This window comes from Temnothorax nylanderi, unplaced genomic scaffold (assembly GCF_030848795.1).
Source record: "Temnothorax nylanderi isolate EJ_2023f unplaced genomic scaffold, tnyl_v1.0 TNYL_tig0056_pilon, whole genome shotgun sequence".
NCBI classification, from domain to species: domain Eukaryota; kingdom Metazoa; phylum Arthropoda; class Insecta; order Hymenoptera; family Formicidae; genus Temnothorax; species Temnothorax nylanderi.
Genome location: NW_027249118.1, coordinates 980,379 through 1,003,561, shown reverse-complemented (window position 1 = coordinate 1,003,561; position 23,183 = coordinate 980,379). Strand labels below are relative to the sequence as shown.

At 32.3% G+C, this 23,183-nt stretch overlaps 1 protein-coding gene and 1 long non-coding RNA gene across 2 annotated transcripts in view; one reads left to right on the top strand and one right to left on the bottom strand.

Moving 5' to 3' along the window:
- Positions 1–23,183, bottom strand: part of LOC139773065 (uncharacterized) — a 111,405-nt gene that overhangs the window by 67,897 nt on the left and 20,325 nt on the right. The window contains exons 2-8 of the long non-coding RNA XR_011718253.1: positions 18,650–18,744; positions 18,112–18,190; positions 17,595–17,670; positions 16,079–16,132; positions 13,278–14,047; positions 12,946–13,064; positions 12,639–12,689 (exon numbers count right to left, since the gene is read on the bottom strand). This is a non-coding gene — a long non-coding RNA (uncharacterized lncRNA). The remainder of the gene's footprint in view (positions 1–12,638; positions 12,690–12,945; positions 13,065–13,277; positions 14,048–16,078; positions 16,133–17,594; positions 17,671–18,111; positions 18,191–18,649; positions 18,745–23,183) is intronic.
- Positions 19,467–22,428, top strand: LOC139773049 (cytochrome c oxidase assembly protein COX18, mitochondrial). Its single transcript, XM_071707253.1, has 6 exons — positions 19,467–20,214; positions 20,306–20,443; positions 20,542–20,689; positions 20,771–20,892; positions 21,011–21,121; positions 21,209–22,428. Exons 1-6 carry the CDS (start codon positions 19,624–19,626, stop codon positions 21,404–21,406), a joined length of 1,308 nt encoding a protein of 435 aa, XP_071563354.1. The 5' UTR covers positions 19,467–19,623; the 3' UTR covers positions 21,407–22,428.

The following is a 23,183-nucleotide window of genomic DNA, read 5'->3' as shown; positions in this document are numbered from 1 at the left end:
TTCTGATGATTATCTGTGCAGTGACAATTATTCCGAAACATTATTATAAAATATTTACATGTTACATCTACGCTACTGACAATGAGATATACAACGTGTTATATGTGCATGCTATTGAATTATACTCTTATACATTATAACATCACAAATCTCAATAATCACATGATTTTATAATGCAAATTAATAGCACAAACACACACACACACACATACGCACGCACACGCACACACGCGCGCACACACACACACACACACACACACGCGCGCGCGCGCACACGCACACTTTCTCTTTCTCTCTCTCTCTCTCTCTCTCTCTCTCTCTCTCTCTCTCTCTCTCTCTCTCTCATATATCACACATTAATATTATAACATTTTTTTAAATACTATAGATTTTATATAAAAAGCTTATAGGTATCTGTATAATATAGATGTATAGACTTTTAATTTTGAGCACTTGTTACAATCCTTATTACATTAGATTTTCAATTACTGTTATAAAAGTTATACTTAATCTTCGATTTCTCTGGAATAGTTTATGTTTATAGTTTATGTTTATAGTTATATAAATAGTTTATAGTTTATAGTTATATAAATTAAGTTATAAATATTTACAATACCATACATCGCTCGAAACATTAAAACAAACAACACGGTAAACGTCGTATTTTTGCCGCAAGCCGCAAGCAAAACGCGTGGCTTCCCGATTTCAAGAGTTGAGAAATGATGGTACGTGTTTAGATTGGTTTTAAGAGGATACCATAATTTTTAGAAACGCAGCTGGATGGGCATGACAAAAGCCCTTTAGCTAGGTATTATAGATGTCTGAGATCCACAGGAGGTAACTGTTGTGTGTATTAGCATGATGTCACATTTGTATGTACATATCTTTTTCAAACAATCCTGCCGAGACACGTCATCAAAGAAAATTTAAAAATTATTGACTATCCTTTACAGTCCTTATAGACCACCCAATAAGTTTCTCGCGTAACATTAAATTAAACAAATTATGTAATAGCAATACTTTATATATATAACGATGGTTGTGATTTTATTATATTTTTACCTTGTTTCGTATAGCTGTCACACAAAGATTCCATTTAATTCTTTTTAATGCGTTTCTGAATATTATATGTTAAAATATTTTTATACTTATTTTTATACTTTAACAAATATGCCAAAATATATTTTTGCATTGTCAAATTATAAATAGATAATATCTATATAAAATTTGTCATTAGTTTGCTTTTTTTTTAATTTATATACTTTAGCGCTAATATCCATTGGAAAAAAAGTGATTAAAAGTCTTATTCGGCTTAATAAATTATCTTTAAAAGTTTGTTAACCTTGATAACTTTGATTTTTATTATTAATTGTAAGATTCATCTCTTCCAGCATCGCAATTGTTAGCAAATGTAAAGCGTGTATATCACGTTCTTTCTCTTATCGCACGGTTTCGTTGCATATGGGTAACTAACTAAACAATATACATTAGTATTTCCATGTGCAGTGCAAAATCAATAGTATCGATGCATCAACCATTAGTCTTTCGATATATTCTGCGCAAGAGACCCCACAGGTGTTCGGCTAGCGGGTCGCTTGTATGTAATCAAATTAAGAATTTATATAAAATACTACCCACACATAGCGGATACGAATGACTAGCGAAGGGCGAATGACATAAACTCGGTTACATAAAACAGACGCTAGGAACGAAGGAAGCCCCTGGGCACCTCTATGCCAAGTTTTCTCGCGAGCACGGAGAAGCCCCTGTGAGAAATTTTTACATATGCATGGACCACCAACGATACCATAAAAGATCGATGACCTAGGTCCTAGGTCCTAGGTAATAAAGCGCTGCTAGTGTTCTCCTCTTGACTTTGATCCATGTCATAACATAAGTATCGATATTGCGACATTATAAGCATAATATAATTCATATATGGCAGCGTGAAACAATCAGATTCTTATCAGTGAAACAAAGATCGATATCAATTCCAATTGCCAATAAAAAAATTATAAATGGTGTATATTGCGTTAAATACATGGCATGTATATTTATAAAATAATCATAAATAGATAATTGTTAACTATGTGCATAATATAGTTGTACGTTACGGATTTGTATGTCTTTATGCCTTTTTCATTAATTTAAAAAGAAAGGAAACATACCATTATTTATAGAATATGCAACTTACTTGTGTCTCTTTCTTCACGATAAAATCTTTGATAACAAAAGTTCAACAAAAAATAATTTTTTTTTAACACCAAAATGGGACTAGTCATTTCCTGTAGTTTATTGAACGCTGAATACGATCCCGTTTACCAAATTGCTCTATCACGTCATAATTTTGAGAAATTTACAGTTAAAATTGCAAAAAGAGCTATTTTTAGATTTTTACGTATAATACTTTGTCATATTATAACTTCGATATATGTACAATAGTACAATATAAATCAAATATAAATCAAATATAAATTAAATATAAAAGCTATTGATTAATTATAATTCTATTTAAAGAAAATTTAAAGAAAAATTAGAGACTTTTGTAAGAATTATTAAATATTACATATGTAATTACTATGTATTACTGTAATAATTCTATACTAGTACTATAATGATCAATATATTTTCTAAAGAATATTGTAGTCATGCATATGCAGAACTATATGTATAGAACTACATAAAATTTAGTGTGCGCGCGCGTGTGAGTAAGTGAGTGAGTGAGTGAGTGAGTGAGTGAGTGAGTGAGTGAGTGAGTGAGTGTGTGTGTGTGTGTGTGTGTGTGTGTAAGTGCGTCCAGGGAGTAAAAGAGAAAGGGAGAACACGAGTGTGAATATATTGGAGATCAATAAATTTTTCTTACTGCTTCGATTTTGCTGTCGAATACTTTAATCTTCCCTATATGTAGAAAAGCATTTTAAATAATAAATATGGAAAACTTCATGACATTAATCGTAAGAACTAAAGGCTAAGTGAGAGAAAGAGAGAGAGAGAGAGAGAGAGAGAGAGAGAGAGAGAGAGAGAGAGAGAGAGAGCACGTAGTGCTTTTCAATAGGATATATCACTTTGCGTCTGTCATAGAGTATTATGTCTTCAATTAATGCAAAATACATTCGTTTTCTATCGGAAATTTACGTTTATCTTATAAAAAATTATATATGCGCGCGCGCGCGCGCATACACACACACACACACACACACACACGCGATAAATTTTAAGTCTTATACCTGCATTGTTATATAAGCACAACACTATTAATAAGGGGTAACGCCACTCTAGAGTCCCAAAAAAAGCCAATTTTTGATAATTTTTTTCAGAAATACAATAATCATAAATGAAAATCGGTTTAATTCTATTTATTATCTATATATTAAAGTATAAAAAAATTTTTTTATTAATTTTTTATTGACAAAATGGCGGCGCCAGAGCCATTGATCCAAAGTGCCTTTTTGCGGAAGTCGTCCAACGGGCGGAATCGAAGCTCCTATAATTTCTGAGTTGGAACAAAAATTCAAAGATTTTTGAAAAATATATAAGATTTTCTATAGAAGTACCTATGGGAATTGCGAAATATTATTTTTTGTAAGAATGGTGCATGTTGGAAAAAAATGTTTCATTTTTCGCTAAAAAATTTCGAACAAAATTGTTTATAAAAAAAGTTTTGTTCAACTTATCGCAAAATCCATAGGTACTTCTAAAGATAATGTTATTGTAAAGTTTCACTCAAAATTTCAAGTCAATCGGATAAAAGGGGTTCGAGTTCTGATTCCGCCCGATTTAAAAAAAGCGATTTCGAGAAAAATGCGTTTAAAGTTTCAGTTAACATTCACAGATGCATTCCGCGCCGGCAGACGGATTACGAAAAAGGGATAATAGAGATTTTTCCGAGCTTTGAAACCAAGTGTACCTTATTTCTAAGACCTTAAAGCATCGTTTAAGCAAAAAAATTCGATTTTTTGAAAATTCTAGAGTGGCGTTACCCCTTAATTTAAACATTAAGAAATATCCAAATGTTTATTAGCTTATTCTTTCATGAGGATATGCAAAAGATAAACTTCTTAATAGAAACATTAATAAAAAAGCACAAATCAAATATGTAATTAATTTTGTAAAGTTTAGTCTATAAAAAAAATTATTAGATTTTTAAAAATGTCTTATGACGTAAAAGCTACTGGTGCCTTAATTAATATTTTAATTTAAAAAAAAATTACAATCAAATAAATCACAAGAATTTATAAACGAAAGAAAATTAGCGGATTTCTTATATGTCCTTCCACTATGATACATATACATATACCTTTGATTGTTCTACCGAATTTCCGTCGTACTTCCGTTCGTTCTATTTTATTTTGCGCTTACGATCGCAGATCAATTGACGTGTCGGCGAATCGCGGCTCTACATTGCGAGACTGTCAATTAAGAATCCGTCGGGCGTTTCCGATATCCGCTGAATCGCCATTTTCGCAGCTGTTTGCAAAATGTCAAAGCTGATAATCGCGCGTGATCTCAAAATCTGCGATATCGAATTTACTTATGTGTTCCTTTACACGAGATCTGTTTAATCGTAAACTATAAAAAATTAATTACATATGAACATCATTAGACAAATTAGTTCAATTCCTTAAAGATGCTAAATAAGAATAATAAAATGGAAAATGAGAAAAATTTTCTTGCATTCTCTTTTCTCATGCTTGATCTATTTAATTCAACCGAAAGAGTATAGTTCCTATGGGCTGATGTTGTGCAAGCCTATAATCGGGTAGCAATGATATTATTTAACAAACAAGCCGGATGGTGGACTTACGAGAGTACTATTACCGGTAATCCCCGCATCGTCTTTAGCACGGCCGCACGCGGTGCGAGTCTATTCTCCGGTAATTAAGAGATTAAATCCTGTTGCCTGACACTGTCCCTGTCTCTCGTTTCTCCTCTCCCATTTCTTAGTCCTTACGACAACTACACATGCGTGGTTCTTATCCCGATCGCATTACAGAGCGAACACGAAACACCTTGCGCGAGTAAACTTTTCGTATTGTTCCTACGTTCATAAAAATATCTCGCTCCGCAAGAAAGTTTTTCAATAAAATAGAATATATTATATACATTATAAGTATTGAATTATAATTGATCTATCGATTTATAAATAGCTAAGTAAGCATATAACTGTTACTTTAACAATAATTTCGCTTAAGTAATCAATTTTAAATTTATCTTACAATTAGATATATTATGGAAATGGATTGCGATACCTTAAATATTGTTTAATATAAGATTTAAATGCACCTTTTTATTTCTATATAGATGAAATTTATTTGTATCCTATATGTAAAAATTAGTACATGCTAAAATTTTATTTTTCCCATTTTATATCACTATTCGATTCCGAGTGGCATATATATACAAGTGTATAATGTATATTATACGCCATTATGTATAACCGTTTGAGCATTAAGGGGTTACATACGTTTTTCAGGCTTTAAAACTAGGCCAAAATTAACGAATTTTTATTGTGGTAAAATTATATATTTTTTTAAAATAAAAATACATATCTTGTAGAGTAGTCTTTTGAGAATATTTCCTGAAAATTTTAATAAATAATATTAAAAATTGAGGTCCTTGCAGCTATTTTCCTGAACGGTGTTTGTAAAAACGGCGTTCGCGGTACCAGAGATACCTCCGCCCACTCTCATGTAAAACAAAAAACAAAAACTTTCCGTTAAACTAGATGAAGAAAACTATAGTGCTTGTCATAGCCGATTTTAAAAATATTAATTTTTCGAAAAATGGCTGCGATTCGTAGCAAAAAATGTAATTTTTGACCATAAAAATCGGTCTTCTTCTATTTATAAAAAAAAAAACTAAGCCGTAGATCGAAAAAAACCTATGGCAAGCACTAGATTATTGCATTGAGAGTAGTTGTAAAAAATTTCATGCAAATCGGTTCACTATAGTCTCCGAGATATTTCTGGTATACCAATTTTTAAAACACTATTTCGGGAAAATAGCTGCCAAGATCTCAATTTTTGATATTTTTTATTGAAATTTTCGGGAGATATTCTCAAAAGACTACTCTACAAGACATGTGCATTTTCATTTTTTAATAAAACATAATTTTACCTATTTAAAATAAAAATTCGTTAATTTCGACTTAGTTTTAAGGCCTATCAAACGTATGTAACCCCTTAAATTTTGCCATGAAACAACATTATTGTAATGTTTTATAATAACTATTTCACAAGATACTTTTACAAAATATCATGTCTCTTCATACTAAAAAATATTAAGGTAACATTTCATTTTCAAACTTTCACTTGCATCTTATTTCTAGAGAAATTATGTAAAAATGTATAAAGCCGTATATATCTTGAATATTACATTATTGCGAGTACGTTTAAACAAATAAGTAAACTTAAACAATTAATACATATATGTTTACAATTTGTGAAAGATAACATGCTGTTAAAAATAAAAAATGCACGTATCAGCGCGTATTTTCTACATCAATATCTTAACTCGCAAATCACGAAAAACCGGATCCCTCAATACCTGACAATCCGAAAGGCAAGCCGTATCGTCGCGTCGCGTCGATCTCTCGATCTGTACGAACGAACGAGCATGTACGCACGCATGTACATGGGACCGTGCACGACGCGACGGGCAGGACACGTCTCGAATATTTTACCCCGGGAGTTTTTCCTCTTTAATTGATTCAATCGGCGAAAAACACGGCGAGACCGGCTTCAAACCCCTCGGGGGTTTTCGTCCTCTTCCCCTCCGCGTCATCCGCGCTTCCGACAGCCAACCGCTGTAACGAGACGCCAGAACCAACCCCCTTCCGAATAGAAACGCCAACCCCTCTTCGCGGTTAGTCTCTCGCCCGTTCCTTTTCCTCGCTTACCCCTCGTCGCGGTTATCCCTTCCCGCATTTCGACCCCTTTGTTCTTTCTGCTTATCGTTTCCTTTTCCTCCAATGTTTTCCTTCGCGCGCAAACCCTTCCGTCTTTTCCTTCTTCGCGCAATTAAACGCTTGTTACGTTTCCTGGTCTGTGTATTCCATTCCATTCCATTCCATTCTCGACTTTTTATTTTCATCATAATTATGTTTCGTTCTTTTTATCACTTTACTGTTTCCAGTCATTTTATCTTCTGTGCAGCGCTGTTTCATAAGGTTTTTTCTTCGACTTCTCATATAGATGCAAGATTAGCTAACCAATAAAAATTATTATGTAAAAAACATATTAATTAAATCAGGCAGTCGTTACGTTATTAATTAATTTTATTTTTACAATTTTTTTCAGATTTTTGTTGCAATTATTTTTACGTTTAGCATTTTTTGTATCTGTTCTATTCTTGATGCAGCGCGATGTAGTCCTGTATTTCCGTATTAATTAATATAAAGAATATATATTTCTGCTGTATTTTACAATTTATATTATAGAGAATATAATTACATTTATATATTCTCGTTGTAATTATTTTCACATTACTTAACTAATACTTATTTATTATAATTAATTCGATTTTATTTTCTTTGATGCGCAGCTCTTTCTTCATGATACGTAAACTCTCTTCCGTCTTGGTTTAACCCCTATCCGCGCAGTAACACCATCGACTGTGTAACGCGATATAATACGGAAACATTTATACACAGTCGCCGAGAGCTGAATAGTTGCCGGCGGCGCGGCCGCCGTTTATGCGAAGCCGGTCCTCTTCGAGAAGAGTACGGGGCGCGTGTCGGGAGATGGAAAGGGGTGGTTCCGGTGGTTGTGTCACGGGATGCGTGGGGGAAGTTTCTGCGAATGCGGCAGAAACTCTCGCGGATTTTCCGTTTGTTATTTTAATTAGAGCCTTCGGGGCCTGCTCTTAACGAGTGCTTGGCTCTCGTCCGCGTTTATTGTATCCTTCTGAAATGACGGTTGTGTCATATCGTCAGACTCGTGTTGGTGGCATCATGAAAATGCACATTCAGCCTGTTCCTCGTTTATTTATGTTCCCACGAAATAATCGCATGACACCTCTTTTACGGTGTCAATAAGATACATACTATGGTCATAACTAAATTGTATCTGTAATCGTAATCGTAATGATATATAATTGTAATCATGATCGTAATTGATTGAATGTCAAATCAATGCCGTAAGTGACTTTTTTATATTTATCGAGAGAATTACCTCGCTAATATATTGCTAAACAACATGAGTAAAGAGTAAATAAATTACTTTCTTGCGAAATATTGATTCGTAAGTAAAAGTTAAAAAGAATTTATTTATTTGCGTATATGCGAGCAAATATAAAAAAGCAAACATTAAGTAAGATATGGGGCATTCCATGCCAAATCGACCAGGGTTTGACCTCGGCCTCTCGGATTTGGTCGGCGATTTTTTATGTTATTGTTCCACCTCTAAGATGCACTCTGAATTTTTTTTAGATTCAGGCCTAGGCTTAAAAATTTTGATATCTGACACAGGATTTTTGAGAATTTTTTCAGATTTTTAAATTGTGGCCATCGATATGTCGATTAAAAAAATTATAACTAAATTAATTGTTTAAAAAGAATCTAAAAAAAATTCAGAGTGCATCTTAGAGGTGGAACAATAACATAAAAAGTCGCCGACCAAATCCGAGAGGTCGAGGGTCAAACCCTGGTCGATTTGGCATGGAATGCCCCATATGCTTTTTATGTCAAAAAGAAAAAGATGTCCAGAAAAACGATGTCCAAAGAAACGTCTTATTAGATTTTTCGCAATACTTACAAATAACTAACCGACCTCTTTTTCAGGTAAAGATATTTTATTTTTTTTCTGTTGGTTGTCTTTCAAAACACCGTTAAAAAGAGTTTTAGCATCGTAAAAGTTTTCGCTAGCATCGGTTTTTTACTTGGTTATAGATAAAAAGAATATAGAAAAAGGGATAGAGTGTAACCCTTTGTCGAGAGAGAATATTTCCCCGTTATGTAAAAAACTACCGAAGAACGGCGCGAGTACCATCGAGCACAATATTTTCCCAAAATTGGGTGGACACGTCGTAAAAGTCGTAAAAGTCGTAAAACTGTAAAAATCCGTTACTCAAAAACTTGACTTTCAGTTTTTTGTATGTTGTCCCTGTTGACTCCGGTACTTCCTTGTACCGTTTATTGATGTTCTTTATAAAGAGACTTTTTTACGTTGATTTTGTCATGTACATATATAAAATATATGTATACCTATATACATTTAAAAGAAAATAATTTTATCCGAAACTTTTGTATCATCACAGATATTATTTTATTTTAAATGTATATTTTCATTAAAAAAGATATATAAAAGTTTTTAAAATATAGCTATATGTATATGCAACGAGTTCTTAATATTCGTTCCACCATTTGAGTCTATATCGGGGCTAATATTGATATAATAGTGCGCGTGGAATATTTTGAAATTGGATATTTTAATTTGTAAATAGAGAATATATATTATTCTCATTACGTGGTATTGTGTAGTGTCGGCGTTGCACAGTAGAGTTCAGAGAAGCCGCTTTTAATAACCCGGATGCGGATGCTTCTACCCAGCTTCTACCAGCAGTGTCGTATTCGGATCTAAGGTTTGGGCTAGCATAATCCTATGCGAGGTAATTCTGCTTCAGGTTCTCTAACCTCACCTATACACGATATCGCATATCCTATTACTTTTCACTTTTCCTTTACGCTACCACCATTTTATTTCAAGAGAAAAGCAAAGAGAGAAATCTAAAATCTAAAGAAAAGGGCTCGGTAAAACCTCTTAAAAGTAGCGTACCGATTATCGAAAACACTTCTATTTGACTTGAAATATTATACATATACTGAATGTATTTAAATAGAAAATATCATATATATCATATATTGACATATAATATTGTGTTTGTATAAGTAGAAGAGAATACGTATTTATAGGTATTATTTTACTTTTGTTTTATATTAATGGATTTCGAGTCAAGTCTTTTGTAATAAAAATTAAAACAAATTTACGATACATTTTTAGTAATAATAAATATTAGATACTTTTATAGTAAGAAGGTAAACCTCTTAAATCAAAAAAACTTCGTCCATTTCGGACCATCCGGGTCCAGTCATAAATTATATATAATTTTATAGATACTAATGGTAGTGTTTAAGAAAAAATAGTTTTAGATCCTCAGATCCCCGCCGGAAGAAATTCTGACCTTCTAATGATTTCATTTATTCATTAGATGGCTCATCATCGGAGCTGTCCAAGATGACAAATACATCATTGATGTACTCAGAAGATATCTGTATATCGTCAGAAAGATATTTAGCATATATATTCTAGATACCGAATGATCGACGTAATATATGAGTACAGCAGCTTACAGTACAAGCATCATTTTTACATGTGCAGTAATATTCTTTAATAGAATCTCTTTCTTCACCATTACGTTCTGATACAATGTAAACATGGTACCGTGTTTTATTAATAAAAAAAAAAAAAAACAATATTTGTTACCACCGACGCGACGTCGCTACAACGAGGAGGTGTCTTGGACGCAAAAAGAAATCTTTAGGAAAGAATAAAAACAAGAATTCTGGAAGTCATTTTCAACTATAAAATAAAAAATCATCAGTTTATTCAAAGCGTGAAAGCATTATAGATAACGAAATGAATACACCTTATACATCAATATATTAATGAAGACCTAACATTGCCTGGCGGGCGTTTTAGCCATTGGTGTACCTATTTCAATCCTGACATGATCCCCTACAATATGTCTCATCTCTGGGCCCGAACGGCCTAGAAACCCCTATAAAAATGGGCGAAGTTCTTTAAATTAATATCATTTTGAATAAAAATACTTAAACCAAATAAGTAAGATTTGCTTCGCCAGAGAATAATTAACACAATTAAGAATTTTTTATTGACTATATACTGGCAATGATTATAATCGTGGCAAGGGTTCGAACCTGGAACCTCCCTCATTCCGTGCGGGCGTCGTACCAATTCGACCACCGAGGCATGTGGTAATATTCATCGCAATAACAATGTATTAAGATGACAAACAATATAAGATCGAACCCTGGCTGAGGTAATATTTTTCGCAATGAATTTAATTATTTAATTAAGACGCTTGTATTATAAGCATCTAAAATTACATCAATTTAAATGACCAGGAATCCTTGGTCGAAACGCGGTGACGATTCGTCACGACGATTATAATCGTTGCCACGATTATAATCATTGCCAGTATATAGTCAATTAAAAAATCTTAATTGTGTAAAAATACTTAAAATTACATAAAAATAATTTTACTAAAAAAATCCATAATTTAATTAAAAAACAAAATTATTTACTCGCGCACCTAAAAAATGTACGAAGTGCTTCGATTTCGAATAAAATATCAATGAATATCAAATATATATAATTTAGATTTTATATGTTATATTTTAAACACGCGCACGTATGTATAACGTACAATACATAATAACATAAACGTATTTTGAACGAAGCCATTTATATGCATTTCCAACTTATTAACTTATATAGTTAATTTGGAAACTTTTATTTTGCAATACACCGCCGTTATTTATAGCGACTAGAAACTGCACCATAAATCAATTACAATGTATCATATAAATTATAAAATGCATTTTTCATATTGGACATTGCATACTCGTATAATATATGGTTTCCTCAACACATATTTTATTCGAATTAATCGATTAATCCGTTTAGATTATAGCTCGATCGCTATACTTGCCATTGTACACAATTTATCGATAAGTTATCGATAAAAACTATATTAGAATATTGAAGAAGCAGCTATCGGTAAGCCGGATATGATTAAAAATTTTGACATAATCGGTCATTGGTATAATTGGAGTTATATTGTTAGCAATCGTTATAGTAGTTTTAATGCTAATATCGATGCCATTCTTACCGACGTTCATGTCTGCGTGCAATGCGTGCATCATGGGATCATGGACCTATGTATATTCTTCATCAGGTCTATGGCGTGCACGATTCTTGCGCTGGTCATTTTAGTATATCTAGGGGTGCATTTCACTTAACGCCCGCAACGCTCATGATCATCATTCGTCCTTTTTAACATTTGACAACAAGGATGAAATAATTCTAAGAGCGTTGCGAGCGTCAAGTGAAATAACGTACCCGTAAAAGTTGTGGGACCATTCGTTCTCTCTCGTTCGTGTACGAAACGGTCCCACAATAGAAAAAATGCCTCGTTTCCTACGTGTACCTCTATCCCCATCCCCCATTCCTCAAATAATGGCAAACGCTCGGTCTAGGATCTAGGGCCCATATTCTCAACTGTCTTTTATCGATAAAAGCACTACACGCTTTTATCTGAGATGCTGTATAGTTCATGTTACATATACTATAGCATTTCAGAAATAAAAGCGCGCTTTTATTATTATTAATAATAAAAGATAAAAGAGAGTTGAGAATATGGGCCTAGATATTTATAATCGTGGTATCCATTATAAGACAACGGATGTATAGAATGCTATATATACTTATGTTCAAGATCCTTGTATTGTTAACAAATTGCATACATTTATCTAGATATATCTATAGATATATAGTATGTATATTTAATAAGTTGCCACACATCCGTTACCTTAATAAATATGTTAATTCATTACTCACGACACCGATGCGCAACAGCGGAATTATATCTGCCACGTAGCTACGTTGATTCTGTAACAAACAAATATAAAACTTATATTAAAAACAGTGTTAAAAAAAAACCAATGTTTTAAAACATAATTCTTATGCGCATTGAATGTTTTATTCACTATTCAATTAGGTATTTATTTAAATAATTATATATTTTCAGAAAATGATCTTTACAAGAATCAATTTTTATAAAAATTACTAAATTACTCCTTTTTTTCTAACTTACTATTATTTCTAAATCATGGTAAAACAAATACACAAAATAAATATTATTTACCGCAAAGTTGTTCCGCTGGCGCCCGATGCCTTTCTCTCCCAAGCCTCCTCCTCCTCCTCTCAGGCTGTCCTCTCGAGTTGTCAGCTCCCTCGATGCGAAACTTTTCGCGTCGTTATCTTCTGAAACATATAAATAAATGATTTGATATTAACTAATTATTACGCATCAAACTCCTTATTTATCATTCAATTAGATATTTATTTAAGTAAGTATAGATTTAAAAAAATTATTACAAAAATAAACTCTTATAAAATTTCAAATTATTTCTTTTTTTCTAATTATTATTTCAAAAAATAAAATTACTATTACGCAAAATAAAAAATTATATTTACCATAATGTTGTTTTGCTGGCGCCTGACGCCTCTCCTAGACCTCCTCCTCCTCTCAGGCTGTCCTCTCGGGTTGTCAGCTCCCTCGATGTCCGACACAACTTCACCGGCACCACGCATAAACGCGGATAACAATAATCGCGCGATATTTAATATAACACTTCCGAAAACGTGAAGTAACGACCGATTTTGTTCGTGGAAAAATCGCCCGCGATAACCGCGTTATCTCAACGCGTTCAAAGCCGGACAACTGACTCGATTTGCCCGATTAAGGACTTACAAAGCCCCGCGTGGTCAGTATGAAGTGTTCGACAGAGAGAAGAGAGATCCTCGAAAAGTAGAAAGCGAACTCTCTACAATGAGGATCATCTCCCCTCGCCACCGACACGTCTGGTTGCAACCCCTCCACGCACAGTTAGATCAAATGATCTGGGCAGACTTGATGATGCGATCCAGGCCGTCCGCGTTCAAGGACCACGCACGAGACAGCCGTCACGTCTGAGAACGTGGAAATTGACGCAGTTATATGCTAATTATTAAAATCGCGCGACGGAATTCCGGATAATCCAACGACTTTGAACGGCACTCCCGAAAATGCGACGATTTTGATTGTCATATTCAAAAATGCAACGACTTCGAGCGGCACTCCCGAAAATGCGACGCGACGAACCGTTTATACAAAGTTCAGTATTCGTTACAAAGTTAAAGTATTTGTTATTAACGAATCGATTGGATTTAGTTATTTCTCTGCTCTTCGGTAAAAGTGGAATAGTCTGTAAAAGGTAAGATTACGCGTACGTTTAGGTCGGTATACTAGGTTGAGATAGATAGGAGTACAAGTGCGCGAGAATAGAAATATGCGAGAATAATGCTAATAATTAAAGGGATTATAAAAAGCGAATAAAGTACGCGTCGCGTGTGATTAATTTCGAGAGTATCGTACAAGGTATGGCAAAGCCGCGCAATCAATATATTTTAGTGATTACGTGTAATAGCGTTTAATTGTAAACAATATTTTGTTTGTTTTAGGAAACAGATGTGAGCACCATGAAGAAATAGCAATGCGGAAGGAAGAGAAGAGGAAGCCGAGGAAGCGGCCAGATGTAACAGATCGCGAGGTGAGCATTTCATAATCTATTTTATTAATTGTTACTGATGGAAATAATTATTCATTTGCGCAGTAGTATATCATTTTCAGATTACTGTATAATGTAATAATGTATTGAATGTTTAATACATTGTCTAATAAATAAAATAATTTTTAGATTATATTTTGAAATGTTTTAAATATTTAATAAATTATTTGACATGATTAATATTAACAAACATAAATGTGTCCCATTTTAATCGATCACTCCCAAAAACTTTTTTATTTGTGATTCTAGAAAGAAATGTTTCAGACGAAAGTTGTTTGGTTTGAAGGGGGTCATATGATTCCAATGTGAGTCGTGTTATACATGTTATCTTCAAGAAATCTTAAAGAAAACTAATTTTTTAAATAGTGATTTTTTCTTGAGATAAAAGTTGTAGATTTTGTCGAGACGTTTCTAAAACACTATAATAAAGCTCTCTTTCGTTAAGAATTTCCTGAGATATTTTAAATTTTGTCATATTTTTAATATAAAATATGAAATATCTCGTAAAGTATTAATTCACTTTTCGATGACTTTACCTTGATACTTTATACGTAGAATAATGAAAGAAACCAAGTGTTGTAAAAAAAGAACAGAAAAAATTATTTTAAAAAATTCAATTGCATTTTGTAAAAGCATTCAATTGTGTAAAATTGCAAATGTAAAAATTAATTTTATTGTTCGCTTCCTTTCATTATTTTATGTACAAAAGTGTCCAGGTAAAGTAATCGGAAAGTGAATATATTACGAGGTATTTCATGTTTTATATTAAAAAATATCATGACAAAATTTAAAATATCTCAGGAAATCTCAGGAAAGAGAGCTTTATCATAGTGTTTTGAGAACGTCTCGACGAGATCTATAACTTTTATGTCAAAAATCAAGTTCTATTTAAGAAATTAGTCTCCTAAAATGTCTTGAAAACGATGACATCTACGACATAACTTACATAAGAATCATGTTTCCCCCTTCAAACCAAACAACTTTCGTCCGAAGCATTTCTTTCTAGAATTACAAATAAAAAAGTTTTTGGTGATCGATTAAAATGGGACATTCTGTATATAAAATATTTCGAAATAATTAAAATTTATAATAGTTTAAATTATATCAGAATTAGATTTTTTTCTTATCAAATTTTATGCAAGTTAATATCTAAATAAAGAAGCATTTTTATTAAGATGTTATTCATGTATTAGTTGAAATTATAAATAAAATGCTACTTGCATGCAAAAGTTATTCTTCCATTTTTATTTTAGGCATGTGTTTCTTTTAATCTGTTCCCCAAATATTCGCTCAAAATTAAATATTTCATAAATTGATGCAAGCAAGCAATATGTATGTCTAAAAATATTTTTTGAATATGTGTATATAAAATAGAAGCATTATCTTTCTTATAAAAACAAGAAATCTATATATCTATATTTATTTTAGATATTATTATTTTTATTTAAATATTTTCGTATGTGTTACAGATTAATCTTGTATATATCTTCTCTGTTGTGTGATGCGAGTAAAAAAAGGGTTCAGATGGAAGAACCCGCGAGGAGGCTGAGGAGGCTTAGGAAAAATATCGGGTGCTGTTGTAGTAACTTTGTGGTTAGCATTATTGCTTACTTGCATAAAATTAGTCGTTTTATTTTGATGATAAATAATGTTTTTTTTGTTACTCACCGATTGACGGTGGAGTGTGGAAATATCAGCTACATATTATCAGCTATGATGGTTCTGTAACATATAAATATAAGGTTCAAATTAAAACGGAGCTCAAAATAATCAATACAAATAATATATTGAATCTTTTAACTTAAAAATATGTCAAAGAGTAAAGTTTTTCTTTCCTAGACAATAGATCTCACGCGCGCAGAAATCGATAATAGAAAATTGACAATAGAAAAAAATACTTATATTTAGAATTATATCTTACAATTAATAAAAATAAATAATTACATAGATATTAAAAAAAGATTATGGAAATAATTGATTCTCGGTTACATTAAAGTTGCTGAAATAAACAAAAAAAGAATAAGAAAGTTGCATTAAAAATAAAATATTAACATTTTAAAAATATAAAGCTTTTCTATAGATTTCTTTTTTACAAAAAGAATTAGTACAACATAGTTATATAAGTAAAATAAAAACTATTCTCTTATAGAGAAAAGAGTATTAAATAAGTTAGGGATGTGTTTCCTTTGTATTTATAAATACTTTTCGAATGTGTGTATAAATAGAAGCATTATCTCTCTTATAAAAACAAGAAATACATATTTTAATAATGCTGTATATTCATCTGATATATAATATTGCATCTGATTTATTATATATATAAGATACGATATGACTGAACTAATTTTTACTTCTATAAAACGCCAATTTATACACAATATTTTATAGTCTATCCATGTATAATCAATGGACAAACTAGCTTTATAACAAATAAAACAAAATAATATGATGTGAAATCATATAAATTATTCGTTGCAGAACAGAGGAATTTTTTAAATATAATTATCATTATTTATATTAATTTTCCTGTCAATAAAGGTAAGGTAAGGAAAATTAATATGAACACTGATAATTATATTTATAAAATTACTTTGTTCTGCAACGAATAATTTATATGATCTCATATCACATTATTTTGTTTTATTTGTTATAAAGCCAGTGTATCCATTGATTACATGGATAGGCTGTAAAATATTACGTATAAATTGGCGTTTTATAAAAGTAAAAATTAGTTCAGTCACATATAATATTGTTATATATGTGTGTATATATAAAATAAATCACAGATGCAATAGGTATACAGCATTAATAAAATATGTATTTTTTGTATTAATTATATTAATTTAAATTAAATACCTTTATTGACAGAAAAATTAATATAAACATTGATAATTACATTTAATCTAAATAAATAGCAATTTAAATAAATATTTTTTTGGATCTAAATATTTTTTTCTCAGCGCAATATTTATGTGTCTAAGATGGCGGTAAAAATTTCTCGCCCGATTAACTTGACGTGTTAAGAGAGACGCGGCGTCGCTGAATTGATTCGCGAGATAGATCTTCGGCCGAACAAGCTTCCAAAATACGCGTTTGAACGGATTATCAATATCCGAATCTATACGATCTTCGCGATAGATATTGCAATAAATGTTAAATGCAAAATTAATGTTATACCACTTACCACTTAAATAAGTTGCGACGCTACTCGTTGCGCAGCTGATCCGTCTCGTGATCGTGCGGCTCATGCCCGTCGCGATCTGGAAATGAAAGAGGAGCGTAATTAACATATGGCGAAGGCACTTCATCTGCCGCGCGATCAACTTCTCGCACCGAAAACGCCGCGGCCGCGGCGTCACTACGCATCCCGCTCTTAACTTGGCTCGATTATACATATGCAATTTCTGTACTTTGAGTAGCAAATACTGCATGCTAGCATTTTAGGATTGTCACTTTACAATTTTACATTATTCTAGCGAATATAGGCATATTAATATTCTTGGTAAATATCCGCGATATTCGCGACATTGGAAAATACGATCGTCACTTTCGCGATTGTCCGTGCGACGCGCCTTCGATCGAACAAGTATCGCGAAATACGTATTTTTAAGAAATATCTACACCCGAGCGCTGAATCGATACTAATCATAAATACTCCAGTAAATAATCCATTCATAGATTAATAAAGGTTTTACACTTACCAATTAAACAACTCTCGCGATGCAACTCGTTCCGCAATCGATTCGTCTCGTGCCCGTTGCGTCCGTTGCGATTTGCGATCTGGAAACGGAAGGAAAAACGTCATCATTATGGCGGAGCGCGTCATCCCTCGCGCGGACTTCTCGCGCCCGGCGGCGGGCGGCGCCCGGCGCCAAGCCAAGAGTGTCGGCGTCGCTACGCTTAACGCTCCCGCTCTCAACTTCGCGATTATGCATTTTTCGTACTGCGAGGAGGAAATATATTATATGCCACGCTCTCGCCTTTTTTAACGATTGTTATTTTGTACTCTAGCGAATAGGCGAATTAATATTTTTGGCAGATATCCGCGATATTCGCGTCAGATAAAAAATACGATCGTCCGCGATTGTCCGCGCGACGCGCCTGCGGCCGAACAAGTACCGCGAAATACTTATTTTTGAGAAATATCTACACCCGAGCGCTGAATCGGTACTACGCGATAAGTGCTGCGTTAAACAATTCATGCAAGATTAATAAAATGCTTACTCTTACGTCTCTTACCAATTAAACAACTCTCGCGAGTCTCGCGACGCCACTCGTTCCGGAGCCGGTCCTTCCCGTGTCCGCCTGCCGCGCCGCGCCGGCGCCACCGTGATCTGGAAATGAATTAAGGAGAGAACGTCATCAATATGGCGGAGACGCCCGCGCCGCGCGCCGTCATCCCTCGCGCGGGAAACTTCTCGCGCCAAGAGCGGCATCACTACGCGCGTTCCGTTCTTATATTCGCGTTCATACATTTTTTATTCTAGCAATAAATGCTATACGCTTAATTGCCTTATACATATATTATGTAAAATTACATTTTTAATAAATAATCAATATATATCATATGCTTTTCAGGTATAACATCGGGTATATTTGATACAGCTGCGATTTGCTCATTTACATTTTATGTCCATTGCACAACTTAATATTAATTTGTCAAAATTACAAACTTTTAATAAAAAATAAAGATTAAAGTTTCTTATTTTTACTTTTATCACCTGGAGTAATAATAATTATCTGATTTTGGGGGAACGTAGCAGAAAGTACACACTATAGAATATTTATGAAACAGTCAACATTTCTCAAATTGCGCATATTTGGATTTACTTTCGAATTTTTCTGATTAAAACAGGAAAACTGTAAATTGATCTTGCCAGTTATCATTGATATTATATACAATAAAGTTTCATTAAATCTATAACATATAACACCACAGAATGATGTTTTATCGGCAGTGTCGGAAAACGAACGTATACGTGGCTATGTAGTGAGTCAGAAATCCATTGGGTATAAAAGAAGAATCTATACTATGTCTATGGCGCTGGCGTATCGTAACCAAACCTAATCTAACTTAACCTTACTTTTGTAGTAAATAATCTGATACCGTCTTAGTACTGCTATAAAAGACTTCTCATAGTCATATATCTGAAATAATAAACAAATATGCTAATAAGAAAAAGTGTAATGTGAATAATAAGTAAATTTTATGCATGCTTTGTCGCATGTGTTTAGTTCATGACATTATGAAAATAATAAACTTTGATATTTCCTTGTGGCGGCTTAAACGAGTCAGTAAAATTGCTATTAATAATGTCACTTGTTTTAACATGTCATCGAGTGCTCTACCTTATACTGTATGTAATGACTATAGTACATCTTGTACAAACATTGCACAAGATTTGACCCTCGGCAATCAGCAGTCCATGTTAAATAATGTCATAGTTAAATATAGTTCAGGAATACAGAACAACTTTCTGTATATGTCTTATCCTCGAATTGCTTCCCATATAATTTTATATAATGGAAAGAAACACATTGGGTATAAACCTTATCGCAGTGGTCAGTATCATAACAGTATTAGACATCTTTCAAATGCTGGCATCCAGTCTGTTGCTGAAACTCAACTTCCGATGCAATTTAATGGAATATTCAAAGCAATATCAGAGAGCGCACCTATTAAAGTCGCACAAGATTCATTACTGTTTGTGCATGATTATACAGGCTTACCATGGTGGTCGGTCATTATACTTACCACTATTATGATGAGAACAACAGTGACGTTACCATTATCCTTCTATCAGGTAAATTTGTAAATATTTTCAAGTGTAATGCTATTTTTAAGTCTTTTAATATATGCGTGCGTTTTTTTATCTATATGCGTGATATTTTTAGCTATACATATTTGCAAAATTGGAAAGTCTCAAGTATGAAATGGATGAGATAACTAAAGAGATGAAGAAAGAGATAAATTATGGAACACATAAATATAATTGGTCTAAAAAATATGCTACATCCTTGTACAATATCTCTGTAGGTAATGTTTTATCTTGTTTACTTTAAACTTCTGAGTCGACGAGAGCAATCGACTAGAACATTTGATCTTTAAATATCTGTCATTTTTGTTACAGGTAAAGAGACAATGGAATAAATTAATTGTTCGGGAAAATTGTCATCCAGCTAAAGCTAGTCTGTTGGTACTAGTACAAGTACCTTTGTGGATATCATTGTCAATGTCTATTAGAAATTTATGCTATATGTTACCTAAAGAGGATGCCAGTATGTACTACAAAAAGAATAAAATGATTATTTGAATAAAAAATAAGAATTGATACATTTCTAATGTATTTGTTCTATCAGGTGCTTATACCACTTATCAGGAGTTTACAACTGACGGATTTCTTTGGATATCTAATTTAACTATAGCAGATCCTTTTGTACTTCCTATAGCAATGGGATTATTTAATTTAGCCATTATAGAAGTAAGTTTTTAATATAATTTCTGAATTGATTTACGAATATTATGGACAAATTTGACAAATTAATTATATTCTAGATCTTTATATCACATATTCTAATTTTATAATCCTTTTATAACAGATAACTTGTATGAGTAGGGTAAAAGAGTCGACGAAATGGCAGAGATACTTGACCAATTTTTTCAGAGTTGTTACAATTGGTATGATCCCCATTGCTATGTCTGTACCATCGGTAAGTTTCAAAAAATCTTTTTATAAACTAATTTTTTATAAGAATGATTTTACGTAAGAAATAATTTAAAATACTTTTTTTTTACAGTGTTTGAGCTTGTATTGGGCAACTAGTAGTGCATTTGGTCTTTTCCAAAATCTAATCTTGTTGTCTCCGAAATTACGTCGTTTTGCAAAAGTGCCTATAACTACATCCGAGTCACCACATCCATACTTGGGGTTACGTAACAAAATAGCAGCTAAATGTCGTTTCGAAAGGAAAGTGGAAATCCCACCGAAGATATAAATATGTTTCATGAGTTAATCACTTATACAAATAAATCATAAGGCCTGTCCGTTTTCGCTGCACTTCTAAACTAATCCAATAAGTTAGAATAAAACAAATATATTTTCTTCAATTCTAACCTATTGCACTAGTTCAGAAGTGCAGCGAAAACGAACAGACCTATATGCATAAGTTTTATAAGTATATTTCTTTCTTGTTTGTAAACTCACATCTCGGATATATACGTTCCGATATCTCATAACACTTTTCTAAACAGCTTGTATATGTAAGTAATTGAGGACGAATATAGTCTTTTGAGATTATAAATTTGGTTATAAATTTCGATATATTTGAATAAGGAACACGCACGCGCATATTTAAGAAATGGTCTTTTTTTTTAAGAAAATAATAAATAAATCTATAAAGAATTAAAATAATATCTAATATATATTTAGGACATTTAGGTTATTGTAAAATAAAATTTTGTACGAATAATAAACAATTGTGTTAACAATTATAAATTTTTGTAGGATATGTATGACGTTTATAAATGTTTTTTAAAATTCTGTTTACATAATTGAACATATTTGTCACAATTTGAAATAAAAATTTTAAATAAAATTTGGAGATAAAAAGTAAATTAAAGAATAGTTTCATAAAGAAACAGGATGTAACAAAGTCGTTGTCATTATGTGCATTATCAGTACATTATTGAAGAAATAATTATTTGCAATAATTTCCCACAAATTTTCAACAAAATTATACTTTTATCTAATGAAATGCACGAAGGCTTTTATCTGTAGATACAAGCCGCAAAAATATATACGCATGATAGTGAAAAGATGAAAACTACAAAATTGAAAAAAAGATTTGTAAAACAACCCAAGTTTTTTTTATGTATCTTAACCATTATGTGGAAAGTTTACGAATTGTATTTTATTATATTATATATAATTGCTTGAAACAATATTCTATAATAAATACTCGGGCATTTTTAGTAATAATATGTATAATAAAGCAAATAAAATTTTATTGCGACAGCAGGTGCACTTTTCTTCTTTAGATATTGCCGTTGATGCGCTTGAGAAATGTTGATTCGCGTAACCTTTACCCTTTTGCATGAACTAAAGATAATGAAAATACAAGAAACGTAATAGGAAAGACGCATCTGCGTAATAGCAATGTAACATTTCCTTAATCGTATTTATCGAAGATTTTATATATAAGGTCGATTTCTTGGCGAAGCAAAGCCATTAAGTTGAATCAAACGACGATTAACGCGATCAAAGAATGATCTTCACTTTCAAGATGAAGTCTCACGCAGTTTTGTTTTGCCTGATACTGTGTACAGCACCATTTGTATTGACACAATCAGATGTGAGTATATATTATAATTATAACAAATATTATAAAAATATGTAGAAAGATTAATGTCAGTCAAAGTCAATCGCTCATACGAATGAGAGCGAAGCAAAGCAATTGAGCTCTTTTTAGCGAAAGTTAAAAACGTTTGATTTAATTAAAGTAAATTATATTTTGCATTTTGTATTTGTTCGAATTTTTTGATATTATAGTAAAGTACTTCCTCGCCCCCCCCCCCCATTTCCAAATAATACGCTTATAAATGTCTTTTTCTATCGTTAATTGTGATAAATATCAATAATCCATAATTAATAATTAATTACGTAATCATGCATAAAATTGTTAAACATGGTTCGTAGTGTAGATTTTATTTATATACACTACAAAATAATAGATTATATAATAGCTTACACAATAATAAGTAAAGATAAATGTA

Coding starts and splice junctions, on each gene's coding strand:
- LOC139773049 (XM_071707253.1), top strand. CDS start 19,624: ATGCTTTGTCGCATGTGTTTAGTTCATGACATTATGAAAATAATAAAC. Junction 20,215..20,305: donor TACCATTATCCTTCTATCAG/GTAAATTTGTAA, acceptor TGATATTTTTAG/CTATACATATTTGCAAAATT. Junction 20,444..20,541: donor CATCCTTGTACAATATCTCT/GTAGGTAATGTT, acceptor TTTTTGTTACAG/GTAAAGAGACAATGGAATAA.